This window comes from Typopeltis vanoorti, chromosome 10 (genome assembly GCF_054136105.1).
Source record: "Typopeltis vanoorti isolate ZY-2024b chromosome 10, IOZ_Tvanoo_1.0, whole genome shotgun sequence".
NCBI lineage: Eukaryota > Metazoa > Arthropoda > Arachnida > Uropygi > Thelyphonidae > Typopeltis > Typopeltis vanoorti.
In genome coordinates, this window is record NC_143558.1 from 111,070,687 (window position 1) to 111,083,523 (window position 12,837).

Here is a 12,837-nt window from a genome sequence, read left to right on the forward strand (position 1 = left end):
GCTCATGGTATGCAGATGACTGAGCCAAAAGAACTAGTTGAGTTGCTGAGAGATCATTCTACAAAGATGTATCATCTAGGTGGAGATTTTATAGTTGCTGATATTATAGGGACACATATCAACATTGAGATAGATGTACAGGAGGTGTTCAGCATATTAAAAAAAAAAAATATGAATGTGAACACAGCAGTGGGATTGAATGGTATATCAGCTCGTGTACAACACTGATGTGCAAGAGAATCGAAATTGCCTCTGATGAAATTATTCAATCTAAGTCTGCTCTGGCAGGGTTCCAGAAAGAGAGTAAGATAGTACCAATACATAAAGGCAGCTCCAAGCTGCCTTTATGCATTGCAGCAAAGTATGTATGTAGCAAACTACAGACCAATTAACATATCAGGAGTGATTGTTAAAGTATTGGAAAAGTGGGTGAATGGTAAAATACAATGGGTGGATGTGATACTGTATAGTGGGCAGCATGGCTTTTTAAAGGATAGGTCCTGTCTTAGTAACTTATTCATGTTTTATAATAAGGTGACAACAGAATTAGATAGAGGTAATGACTACACCATGATACTGCTCAACTTTGGCAGGACATTTGACAGAATACCACATGGAAAACTATTACAAAAGCTGGGGCAAATGAGAATGGATATGATGCTAGTAGCATGAATAGAGTGGGTGGTTGACAGACAGACACCAGAGTAGTATATGGAGTGGAACTAGGAGAATGATGATGATGACTAGCAGAGTAACTCAGAGTACTAGGGCAAATACTCTTCAATTTGTATATCAATAACAAAAGGAAAGATTTAAGAGAGATATTCAGTTGTTTGCTGATAATACAAAACTGGAGAGAGCAATAGTTGATAAAGGTGATGTAGATATCCTACAGATGATTTAAATAAATTGGCATTATATGTTCCAAAATGTAAGGTTATGCACTTAGGTTGACATGGGTGCATATGGTGTATCATATTGATGGTATTGGATTGAAGGAAATTGATGAGACTAGGGACTTGAGGATAATGGTGGTCAAAGAGTTGAAGTTCAGAGGGCATATTGCAAAAGTTCGTAAAATAACTCAAAGGATTACTTGGATGTTGAAAAATATGCTAACAAGTAAAGATAAGGAAGTTATTATCTCTCTATGTAAGACTATGATTCAGCCACATCTTGACTACTGTGCACAGATTTGGTCATGTGAGTTTCTTAGGTGATGGAAATATATTCATTAGGAATATTCAACCTATATTCATTAGGAAATACTCCAAATGAATATAGGTTGAAATTTGTGGGTTACAAAGTTTAGTTGATGGGTGGAAAAGAGGAAACATGACAGAAACTAATATAAACGGTTTTATATTATTTTTATTAAAAGGGTTTTATAAATTTGCTGCAAGTGAAAGTTTTCAATATATGACAAATAAAGAACTAGGAGCAATCGTGGAAGTTATGTACGAATGGTTAGTAAAGGTCTGCAGACAGACCAGATTTTTGAGTGGAGAGTGGTGCGTGAGTGGAATGGAGTGCCAGAATTGGTTGCAAGTTTCCTAAAGGTGAATGGATTTAAGGAGAAGTATGATTAAGATTTGTGTGTATTATACTTAATTTGGATCTCCCACAATGAGTCTCTGGATTCCATGGAGATGCCATAAAATAATAATAATATAATGGAATCTCTGCAGATATTTATTTAACAGTTCAAACACTCTACCCTATGCAAGCCATTTTATATGTGAAATGATTCATAAAACATTCCCATTCTTGCAAATCATATTTAAGTGAAACCACTTAAATATGATTTGCAAGATCACCAGACTAACTCCTATATGCATATCTCATTCACAGCATGTGGTCCAAGTGTAAAACCTTTTAAAGTTGGGAATGACATTAAAAAAATAAATAATAAATAAATAAATAAAAAAGAAACATGAAAAATAGTAAATTTGTGACTAAGTTAATGGTGCATTTCAAATACTGATAAAAACTGATAAAGTATAATCATAAAAAGAAAGAATCATTTTTATATTAAATCACAATTTTTTATATTCTATTGAGCAAATTAGTTATACAACTGCTTGTTTATTTTTACAAGAAACATATTTGAGGAAAGATATGAAGCAAAGAACAACAACAATGATAAATAAGTTAAACATATTCCTTTGGGTCAAAATTTCATTAACGGTATCTTGACAATAATCATGACTTGCATGCACTTCATAACCATTGAACAAACCAGAAATATTCCAACATGACACACACACACACACACACACACACACACACACACACACACACACACACACACACACACACACACACACACACACAGTCCTAATTAATTATCCATGTCCTAAAACCTGATTGTCCATACAAAATATTCATTTTGAAATAAGTAAATATATGCATTATCATATACAAGATTATAATTTTTGATTTAATCATGCCAATGTACATAACATACTTACATACTGCAGTTTGTTATATAACTTTTGATTTTAATATGGAGTCTTTCAGTCAGATCATCTCTTATTTGAAAAAGAAAACTTATGAAATTTTGTCCCTTTAAAAAAAAAATTTCATAAATTAAAATAAAATATTAATAATAATATATTATTAAATTCTTTGAATAATATTAAGCAAATATTATTTGAAGAAAATCATATCCTACACTTTTTTTATTTTTTAATGGCAGTCCTATCCACAAAAAGTTAGAACTCTACACTTCAGGTTGGTTAATCTAAGCGTTATACTTTAAAAAACAAATGTGTACTTTCAAATCACCTCAGGCCATCAATTTGATGGTCTCAAACTACATGAGGGTGAAGAGTAAAATATTATTCACTCAGCCAATCAAGGTCAGCGTTACTGATTTAAGAACATAGTTAAATCTTTAAAAATTAACGAAGCATGAAAGTATATTCTTGGTTTAATCCTTTATCCAAGTGTAAGCAAGCAAAGTTTGCACATGAAGTAACTCCACAACTGGGCAACTCGTATATATAGAGGCTAATGACTTCAACATCACTTGCCTTGGTATCCCATAATGCAAAGCACATATCCTTGTGGACATGTATAATGCTATGCATAGGAAGGGTCACTACTCAGATAGGGTAGTGACACTCCCATCTTTAATTTATAGTATAACCTTTCAACAGAGTTAAATCTTCTAAAACTTATTTATTAGGTTGAATTAATTTAATTATTAATTTAATAATGATGAAAATATTATGCAAATGTGGCTATATGCTTACCAAGTTAAAGCATTAATGCCACATTCAGCACATGTGGTGTGGCTTTTGGCAAGCTGTTTAACAACTAGCCAAAAACCATTTACCATATCTGCATGGACCAAAGGCTTGGGTCATTCAGTGAGCCCAAAATAAAATCAGTATGGCATGAATTCATATTCAAAAGATCACCAGAATACTGTCAGTCATGAATAAGAGCATGCTCAGCTGGTAAACATGATGGCAAGCAATAACCATTCTGCAGTGCAAGAGTACGTGATAAAAAATTCTCTCATAAATTTAGGAGATTTCCTACAGAGATGTACTGTGTAAGATACATACACAAAGTTTAAGAAAGAGAATATAGTTCTGTGTGGGGGGGGGGGGTTCTGCTTGATACAAGTTTTATGATAGGAGAGAACTGTTGGCAGATGATGTTCGAAATCAAATACAGAAAATACAGCGCACACACACACACACACACGTCAACATACTGTACCTTCCAATGTGATTTAGACATGAGGCATTTGTTATTCACATGTGACATCATCTAATGCCATATGGTCATTCCTGTACCTCAACTGGGTTTTGAAAGTGAAGCTCTCTACTAGAAGAAGTGGTAGGTTGCAGATGCCCTTTCCACAAAGAGTTAGTGGGACACTCACAAACATCCATAACCATGGCAGAATTTGAACACACAGCCTCTTGCCTAGAGAGCAGATACTCTAACCACTCGGCCAACCAGGCTGGTGACATCAGGCGTAACAATTTTATATTATTTATTTCTAAACTGGCCAAAATAAATGATCAGGTTATTAATTCTGTATTTGTTATGTGAGTCAAGCTTCTGGATCAGTGGTTCCCAATCACTAAGATGTGATCAGTTACAACATGACACTGACCAAGAAGCAAAAATTGAAGAGAAACAAAAAAAAATAATTAAACTCTGTACTTTTTTTTAGTATCATTATAATGCACTTAACAAAAACATCAATGAAAAAAAAACAATAACTGACTATTCTGTAATGAAATTCAAATATATTCTAGGCAAACCCCAATACACAAAATTAATATCATCCATATTTAAAGCTGAAAAGAAACAAAATACAGAAATCATACATCAAGCATACACAATTCCTACAGAAGAAATCATAACAAGAAACTTTCCTAGGACCTAAGAATCACAATACTGGTTTCCAATCACTGAGACTCTAATATTACAAATCTCTGGTCAGCTAAAACTGCAACATACTAAGTGGAAACCCCTTTTATCGATTTTCATTTATCGATTTACAATTATTGCTTTCTGCTGAAAGAGAATACATACATATATTGATACATTTTACAAATACAGCATTAGTAATTTACTAAGACTGTAAACAACTTTAATAATGGATTCAATTCTTAATATATGTACTGCAACTAAAGTTGTATGAGGTACAACTTTAGCTGTATCTCATACAACTAAAAAGAGGGAAAAGAGGGAGGATCTAGTCTCACTTTATGAGTTCTTAATAAGTTACTATCAATATATTTAAAATGAGTTCTCTCTTAAATACTTTGAAGTTCCTGTACACCACCTAAAGGATGAAATGTTCTTCGCACATAAATGAAGTACTTTTAATTAAAAAACTTGACATCTGATTATTTAGAATGCTATGTTAGATACATACATAATGTGGCATGCAATAGTAATGTTATCAAAAAAAAAAAAAGAGAAAAAAAAAACTAGTCTCATCTTACCTCTGTTATCATGATATATGAAGAAGAAATTACACACTGTTCCAAAAGCTTCCACATGTTTTCAATAGTCTGTTCATCTTGATTCAGTATATCATAAAGAGAATCTCTCATATTCCACAAACGCTTAACGTCTGCTTTCTAGGAAAAAATGAAACCTGCACTTGTAAATGTAAAATCTTAATTTTTCTTTAAGAACAAATATCATAATGAGAAATAAGCTATATTATAGTAATCCATTCAAAACATAGTATATTCAGTAGAAAACTGTGATACTGTTAAAAATTTTATTAAATAATTGCACATTAAACCAACTATACATTGATATGTAGTGTAATTATTTCATATTTAATAAATTTAATTCATATTTAATTGATTTATTAATGATAATTAATGTATTCGATTAAATGTCATAAAAAATATATTAAAATAAATAATAAATAAATAAGATATATTACCATACTATAACTTGGTGAAACCTTGTCTTCTTCTTTAGCCTCTTTCTATTCACTGCTGGATATAGCCCCCCCCCTTAACTTTTCAGTTGTATCTGTCTTTAGCTAATGCCCACCATCTCATGTCAAACCTTTGTAAATCATCCATAGCCTTATGTATGGGTTTTTAAATGCAATATCCCAATATAGCAATATTATTTCTTTATAGGAGATTATTAAAGTGGTAACATTTTTCTGGGATTTTTTTTTTTTTTTAATACAAAAGTTTGAACAAATAACCACCGAAAATTAGCTTCATTAAAGCTTTAAGAAACAATGACTTCTGGTATATATTTAATAGTTAACTAAGCATTCAGTGTAGTAACAAATGTACCAAAGTGTAACACAGGCAACTAATGGCAAGATTCCATAAAATTTCAGTAGCTGCTGAAAACTAATAGATGGAAAGCAATAGTGAACGAAATGAAATGAATGGTTGCATTTAGTACCATGTATAGGAGGAAATTTGGGAGAGGAGGAACTAGTTCGCATTAGATGTGAAGCCCTGTTCATTGTATTCCTTGGGAAACACATGGGAGGAGAGGCTGTTTTTCCACAACACAGCTACAGAAATGAAGGAGGAAGAGAAATTTGTTCCATGAATATGGAGTTGGACTGTGAAAGGGTGTCGGGTGGCAGCTGCACATGTTTCAATGGATTCGAGAGAGGAGGGGGGGGAGAATTATTGATGTTAGTTCTAATCAACGTTTACCATGGAAATATTAATAGAAGAAGCCTGCAGTGGATATTAAATGCCTCTGCAAGTGGTTGGAGTACATTAGTAAGATATGAGGCATTAATCAGTCTGAATGTTGTTCTCTTCTGTATTGCACTGAGTATTTATAGGGAACTTTTGGAAGCACCCCAGATGTGTGAGTAGTGCTCAGTGGATGGGCAGATTTGTGATTCGTTAGAGTTAATAGCTGTTCAGAGGAAATAATTCCTAGAGCAAAAGATTTTTTTTTTTTTTTTTTTTTTTTTTTTTTTTTTTTTTTTTTTTTGTGGGAAATAAGGCAGAACTGAGACTGAGTTTTGCAAAACTGTGTCCCTTCAAAGACTGGTTTGAAGTTCAGAGTTTATGTTTCCAGAGGTTGTTGGTCCATGGGTTGTGGTAGTTCATTTGGTACAAGGTTTGTCAACTAAGAAGGAAGAATGTAGTGTACTGTCATCAGCAAAACTGTATATTGCTCCAGTTGATGGTCAACTGAAGCAGGCCAATAATGTATAGAAGAAAGATAGTGGGTGAGAGGATAGAATATTGCAGGATCCCCAGAATTAGTTGTATAGTTAGAAGATATGTAATCTTTTAACTATACATCAAGTGCAATGTGCATCCAGTGAGAAAACTGGCAACCCAGTTGCAGAAGTCAAGGGACAGACCAAATGGTAAGGATTTGTCATCTTTCTTGGGAGTAGGTAGGATGTAGGCTAATTTCCAGGATGCAGGGGTAAATGCCAGTAGAGTAAAACAGCATAAAAATAGACACAGAATAAGAGTCAGCTCTGGAGAGCAAACTTTCGGAACAATTGGAGAAATGTTGTCAGGACTGGGAGACTTTTTGGTATCTAATTGGAACAGAATTTTTCTGATCACTTATTTGCTTATTTTTGATATTGGTATATACAGCAGTATATACAATTGTGTTGCACATGATCTCACATCAAATCATCTTGCTATATATTGTAAAAAAACTTGTAGATTCAACTACCAATCTACAGAATAAAAAGTTATTATCAATAATAATAACATTTTATTCTGCTTTTATATTACACTCAACATTTCAGCCTTCATGTAAACCATCTTCAAAAAAATATATACACAACATATATAAACAGAAAAGCTTATAGTATCATGATTAGAAAAAATGTAAGAATCTGCAACACATTAACACCACTAGAATTGATCAATATAATTGTTTCACATGATGTCAACATAAGGAATGAAATGACTATTACCAACCTGAAAATGAAAGTAAACAATAATTGTCTACACACATAGTAAATTAAGTGATATGGTGAGAGATTAGGTCCCATGATACAAGAATTATACATTACAACCTGGGATGGAGATTTAAAACTGACAAGCTCCTGGAGAAAAAAACCTACTTGCTTGAGGAACTTGATTTTCTTGGCACAAAGGTCACAAGAAAGAATTTATATACCCCCCCCACCCCCCACAAGAAGGATTATAAGTGTATCATCACAACATCTAGATTTGAAACTAGTTTAGTGACCAAAGAACCAAAAAGTGACTAAAAATTGAATATTTTTGTTTTCATCTCAGTCACCCAACTTCTTGAAGAAGTAAATCTTGAATATGAAGAATGCAAATGACTAATTTGTAGAGACAAAGAACTCAGGTTTCTAAGAACAGCAAAAAAAAGCTGTTCTATATAATTTTTATGTAAATCCCATCCATGAAAGTTTGTAAACCTATAGCATATTGAGGTGAATAATTCTGCTCCAGAGATGTTGAAACTTAATCCTCAGATAACAGCATAGGATCTCAAAGGCAATGAAATTCATCTACCACTTAGTTTTAAATGATGCAGACAATTCTTCTGCTTTCTCCCTGAATGATGCTCATGTTACACTGAGTGAAATAATAGGAGTATTTCTAGTTCTGCTTTATGTGTGAAACCATTATTTTAAAATAATATTAAAACTCTACAGAAATGACATGTTTTCTTTGAATGTACGATAGAAACTCAAAACTTCATAACTGGGTAAAAACAATGGCCAAAGAAGGAGATCTTCATTCCAAGTCCAAAAAATATTTTATAAAGGTATGATTAATCCAAATAAAGTTATCTTATTACTACTTCTTATAAAATTATGCATAACAAAATTGGGCAACTATAGCTTAGTCAGTATAGATGAAGATATTTGGTTGGAAAGACCTGGATTCGAATCCTGTCCAGGACATGAAAAACTTTTATCAGAGCTTTCAACTGAAGGTGGGTTAGCCAATCTCATATGGAGGTGCAAAATTCTTCCTCCTGCAACTTGGATTTTTCATCCTATGGAACAGGCAAACTGGACAGAAATATGAAATTTACAGCCACATCAGACAGTGCAAACAGGAGTAACTGCCTTATAATAATCAGCATTAGATTTTGATGAAGTAAATATGTGCCTAACATGAAAGGGAAGGTGGATGGAATGAAGCAAGTTTAACAAACTGACCATTAGAAAAAAAACGAAATTAGATTATTAAACAAATATGGTGAATATTGTCAGTAACTGTGCTGTTAATTTTCATATCTTTGAAAGGGCATTTTTTTTTAAATCAAACAAGAATTAACAAAGTTAAAAAGTTTGAAAAAACTATGAATGCAACTGAAAAGAAGTATAAATTGATTTCAAAAATACAATAGCAAAATTTCTTCAGAACACCAAAGATCACAACTTAAAAAGTGTAGTTGAAAATATGATCAAGGGCTGAAGATACGAAAATGGTGATGTAAAAGACGTGAGATTTCAAAAAAATATAAGAGATTGACTTTCTAGGTAACAAGAATAGAGAAAAATTAGCAGCTTATTAGCAAATTGTTGCTGGAAAAGGGAAACTACATGAGAAAAAACAACACCAAAGCAGTTTTTTCTCATGTAATTTCTCTTTTCAGAGTGTTATTGACTATCATCAATAACACTCTGAAAAGGGAAACTACATGAGAAAAAACAAAAGAGCAAGATTGGGGGTCACCTAATTATCAAAGCCAAATAACTAGAAGAAACCTCCACATCGACTTGAAGGAAAGCAGAAACCCGACTGAAGTCTGATCTCACCTTCATGTGGTGCATTATGTTAGTAGGTATCAAATGGGTAGTGAACAAGGATGTGGATGGCAATTTGAGACTTAGATGACCAAACTGTACCCTAATCATTTAAACCACAAATATATATGATGTATTTGTTTAAGCCACCAATACAGCATGATGAGATTTCATGTCAGCTGACGTGTCACCTGGTTAAACAAAGCCACTGCTGTTTTCATCAGGAAAGCAGTAAAAAGTCAGCTACTGGAACAGACTCCAGCTCAACATATAGAAGAACAAACCCAATATAAGAAGAACTGAAGATAGGAACTGTCAATATAAGGAACATTAATGGAAAGGAAATTGAACTTGCAGAAGAACTGGAAAAAGTACCACATGGACATAATTGACATCACTGAAACAAACAAGACAAAAAAGGTGAGATCATACTAAATAATAAGTATAGGATGCTTTATTTGGGTAATAACAATCAAGAAGTAGTGATAGCATTCGACACCAAGAATGAAGATAAACTTCTTGAGTGGAAGACAGTTAAAGGTAGAGTCGTGTGAGCAAACTTCGGTGAAAATGAACAAAGAAACTTATCTCTGCCTATGGTCCTACAGAAAGTTCTGCAAAGGAAGAATTTTTTGAGTCTATAGAGCTGGTAGCTGACATAAAGAAAATGGAAAAAGTGATCCTTATTGGAGATCTGTCTGTGCAGTTAGTCTAGTGGCTATGCGCTTCGCAACCATATGCCCGGGGAAGGAGTGTCCTAGGTTAGATTCCCATCGCCAACATGAGGAGCTTGAGGATCTTTCTCAGCCACAGCCAAGTTAGCCGGTCTTGGTGGTGGACAGCAGGGTTCCCCCCCCCCCCAGTTTATCTGGGATTTTTCATTCTGCAAGCAGGCAAACTGATCCCGCAAACACACAGGCTACAGTCATATGATATAGTATGCCAAGGAAGGCAACAGGAAACCACATTGCTCATAGTCATTTTACTAAATGGTGGAGTATATAACTGCCCCTAAACAGCTGAAAGGCTATAACTACAACTACAAAATTGAAGAGCTAAACAACAGAGTAGGAAATGAATCCCACCAAGCATAGAGAAATTTTCTGTGAATATCTGGAGAAAAGGGCAAGGCTAATAATAATAATGGTAAGTATCTGCTGGATTTCTGCTAAGGTTACAAGCTAGTATCATTACTAACCAGGGATTGGAATGGTTTTGAACCAAAATAAAATGTTCCCCTCAGAACAATTCAAAAAACTTTATAGATTTTTTTTTATTATCATAAATCTTTATATCTATGACATGACAAAATTTCATGCCAGCTGGGGCGTCGCTGGTTAAACAAGGCCCCCGTTGTTTTCGCCAGGGAACCAGAGCGAACAGCGACTGGAACAAATCTGAAAACAAACCCCAACTCAACATCACCAGAGTTAAAGATCGGTACTATCAATGTAAGAAGCCTGAATGGCAAAGAAATGGAGCTAGCTGAGGAATTAGATAAGTACCAGATCGACATAATAGGGGTGACTGAAACAAAAAAGACAAAAACTGGTGAGATCTTTCTGAGTAATAAATACAAAATGTTATATTCAAGCAATGACAATCAAGGAAAAGAAGGAGTAGCCATAGTATTCAACACAAAATACGAGGCTAATCTTCTTGAATGGCAGTCAGCCTCAAGTAGAGTCATGTGGGCAAATATGAGAATGGAGAACTGGACAATGAGACTTATTTGTGCCTATGGTCCCACAGAAGGTTCTACTAAGGTAGAAGTGGAGGAATTTTTTGATGATTTAGAAAAAGCAACTGACACAACGAAAAAGGAAAAGTTGGTCCTTGTTGGGGATCTAAATAGCAGAGTAGGAAATGATTGTCAGACATACAAAAATATTTTGGGAAAATTTGGAGAAAAGAGCAAAGCTAATAATAATGGCAATAAATCTATTGGATTTCTGCTCAGGACATGGACTGGTTATTACTAACACCATGTTCCAACATAAAAATGTGCACAAATTCACATGGAGAGAAGAGGCTAGGAATAATAAAAGTCTCATTGACTATGTTATTGTTGATAGTGATGTTTTCTCCCTGGTGCAGGACACCAGAGTGTACAGAGGATTTGAAATTGGAAGTGATCACTATTTAGTCTTGAGCAGGATAAAATTGAATTTCATATTGAAAAGAATAACATGTAAGAAAGTTTAAAAGCGAACAAAAGTTGAGCAGCTCTCAGATGTGAACTGCAGACTAAAATACACAAAGATTATTGAAGAAAAAATGAAAGAGTTTGAGAACAGGAATCAAACCTCGGAGATTCAGTGGCAAACTCTGAAGAAACATTGATTGATTCTGCCAGAGAAGCATGTGGTGAGGTTGTCTGCAAGGATAACAAAATCAGAACTCCCTGGTGGACACAGGAAGTTAAAGAGGCAGCGAAGGAAAAGAAGAAAGTTTATCAAAAGTTCCTGTCAAATAAGTCAGCTTGTGGTCTTAGAGAATACAGAGACAAATGCAAGAATGCTAAACACTGTGTAAAACTAGCTAAACAAAAGTCATGGGAGGACTTTGACAAGTATATAGAAAATAAATATCAAGAAGATGGCAAAATATTCTGGAGGTTGTTGAAGAAGCTTAGGAATGGAGGAAAGAGTGTTGTAAAAGGAATTAGAGATGATAAAGGTGACATGAAAACGGGAGAAAAAGATATCCTTGAAGTATGGAGTAATTACTTTGAAAAACTGCTAAATGAAACAAGCAGTGATGACAGCACAGTGGTAAAAAATACTGACCAGTCATGCAGTCAGGAATACATATCCATACTTGAAGTAGAAAAAGCCATCAAAGGCTTGAAATGTGGAAAGGCAGCAGGAGTAGATGATATTCAACCAGAAATGCTGAAGTATGGGGGTATAAAAGTCCTACTGTGGCTGCACTGCATAGTTCAGAAGGCCTGGACAGAGGGACGAATTCCCGATGATTGGAATAGAGATCCCATAGTACCCATATATAAAAAGGGAAATAAAACTGAATGTGAGAATTACAGAGGTATTTCTCTACCGAGTGTTCCTAATAAGATTTATGCCAGTATACTTGAGAAAAGGTTGAGAAGAATTGTGGAAGAAAAGCTTGGTGAAGAACAAGCTGGATTCAGGCCAAATAGAGGCTCTCAGGATCAGATCTTCACTTTATGACAAATAGTGGAAAAATCATGGAAATATAACAAAGATCTGTATTTAAGTTTTGTCGATCTGGAAAAGGCATATGACAAGGTGCCAAGAGAGAAGCTATTCAATACGCTGCAGTTATATGGTGTCAATGGGGCATTATATCAAGCAATACTTAGTCTTTATTTGAGTTGTGAGTCAGCAGTTAGAATTGAAGGAAGCACAGGAAGATGGTTTAATGTTAAATCTGGTGTGAGACAAGGATGTACATTATCCCCTCTGTTATTCATTATCTATATGGATCACATTATGAAGGAAAGTGGTATTAAACATGATATCAAAATTGGAGATGTTAATGTCAGCTCTGTGCTTTATGTGGATGATGTTATACTTCTAAATAAATCTGCTACAAGTCTGCAAGATTCTGTA

The 12,837-nt window shown here is 34.2% G+C and overlaps 1 protein-coding gene across 2 annotated transcripts in view; it reads right to left on the reverse strand.

Annotated features, from left to right (window-relative positions):
• LOC150102691 (condensin-2 complex subunit G2-like) overlaps positions 1–12,837 on the reverse strand; it is a 401,754-nt gene that overhangs the window by 310,730 nt on the left and 78,187 nt on the right. For both annotated transcript variants that reach the window (XM_090398912.1, XM_090398911.1), the window contains exons 6-7: positions 4,977–5,114; positions 2,472–2,566 (exon numbers count right to left, since the gene is read on the reverse strand). In XM_090398912.1, coding sequence (XP_090255038.1) covers positions 2,472–2,566; positions 4,977–5,114 — 233 coding nt within the window. The remainder of the gene's footprint in view (positions 1–2,471; positions 2,567–4,976; positions 5,115–12,837) is intronic.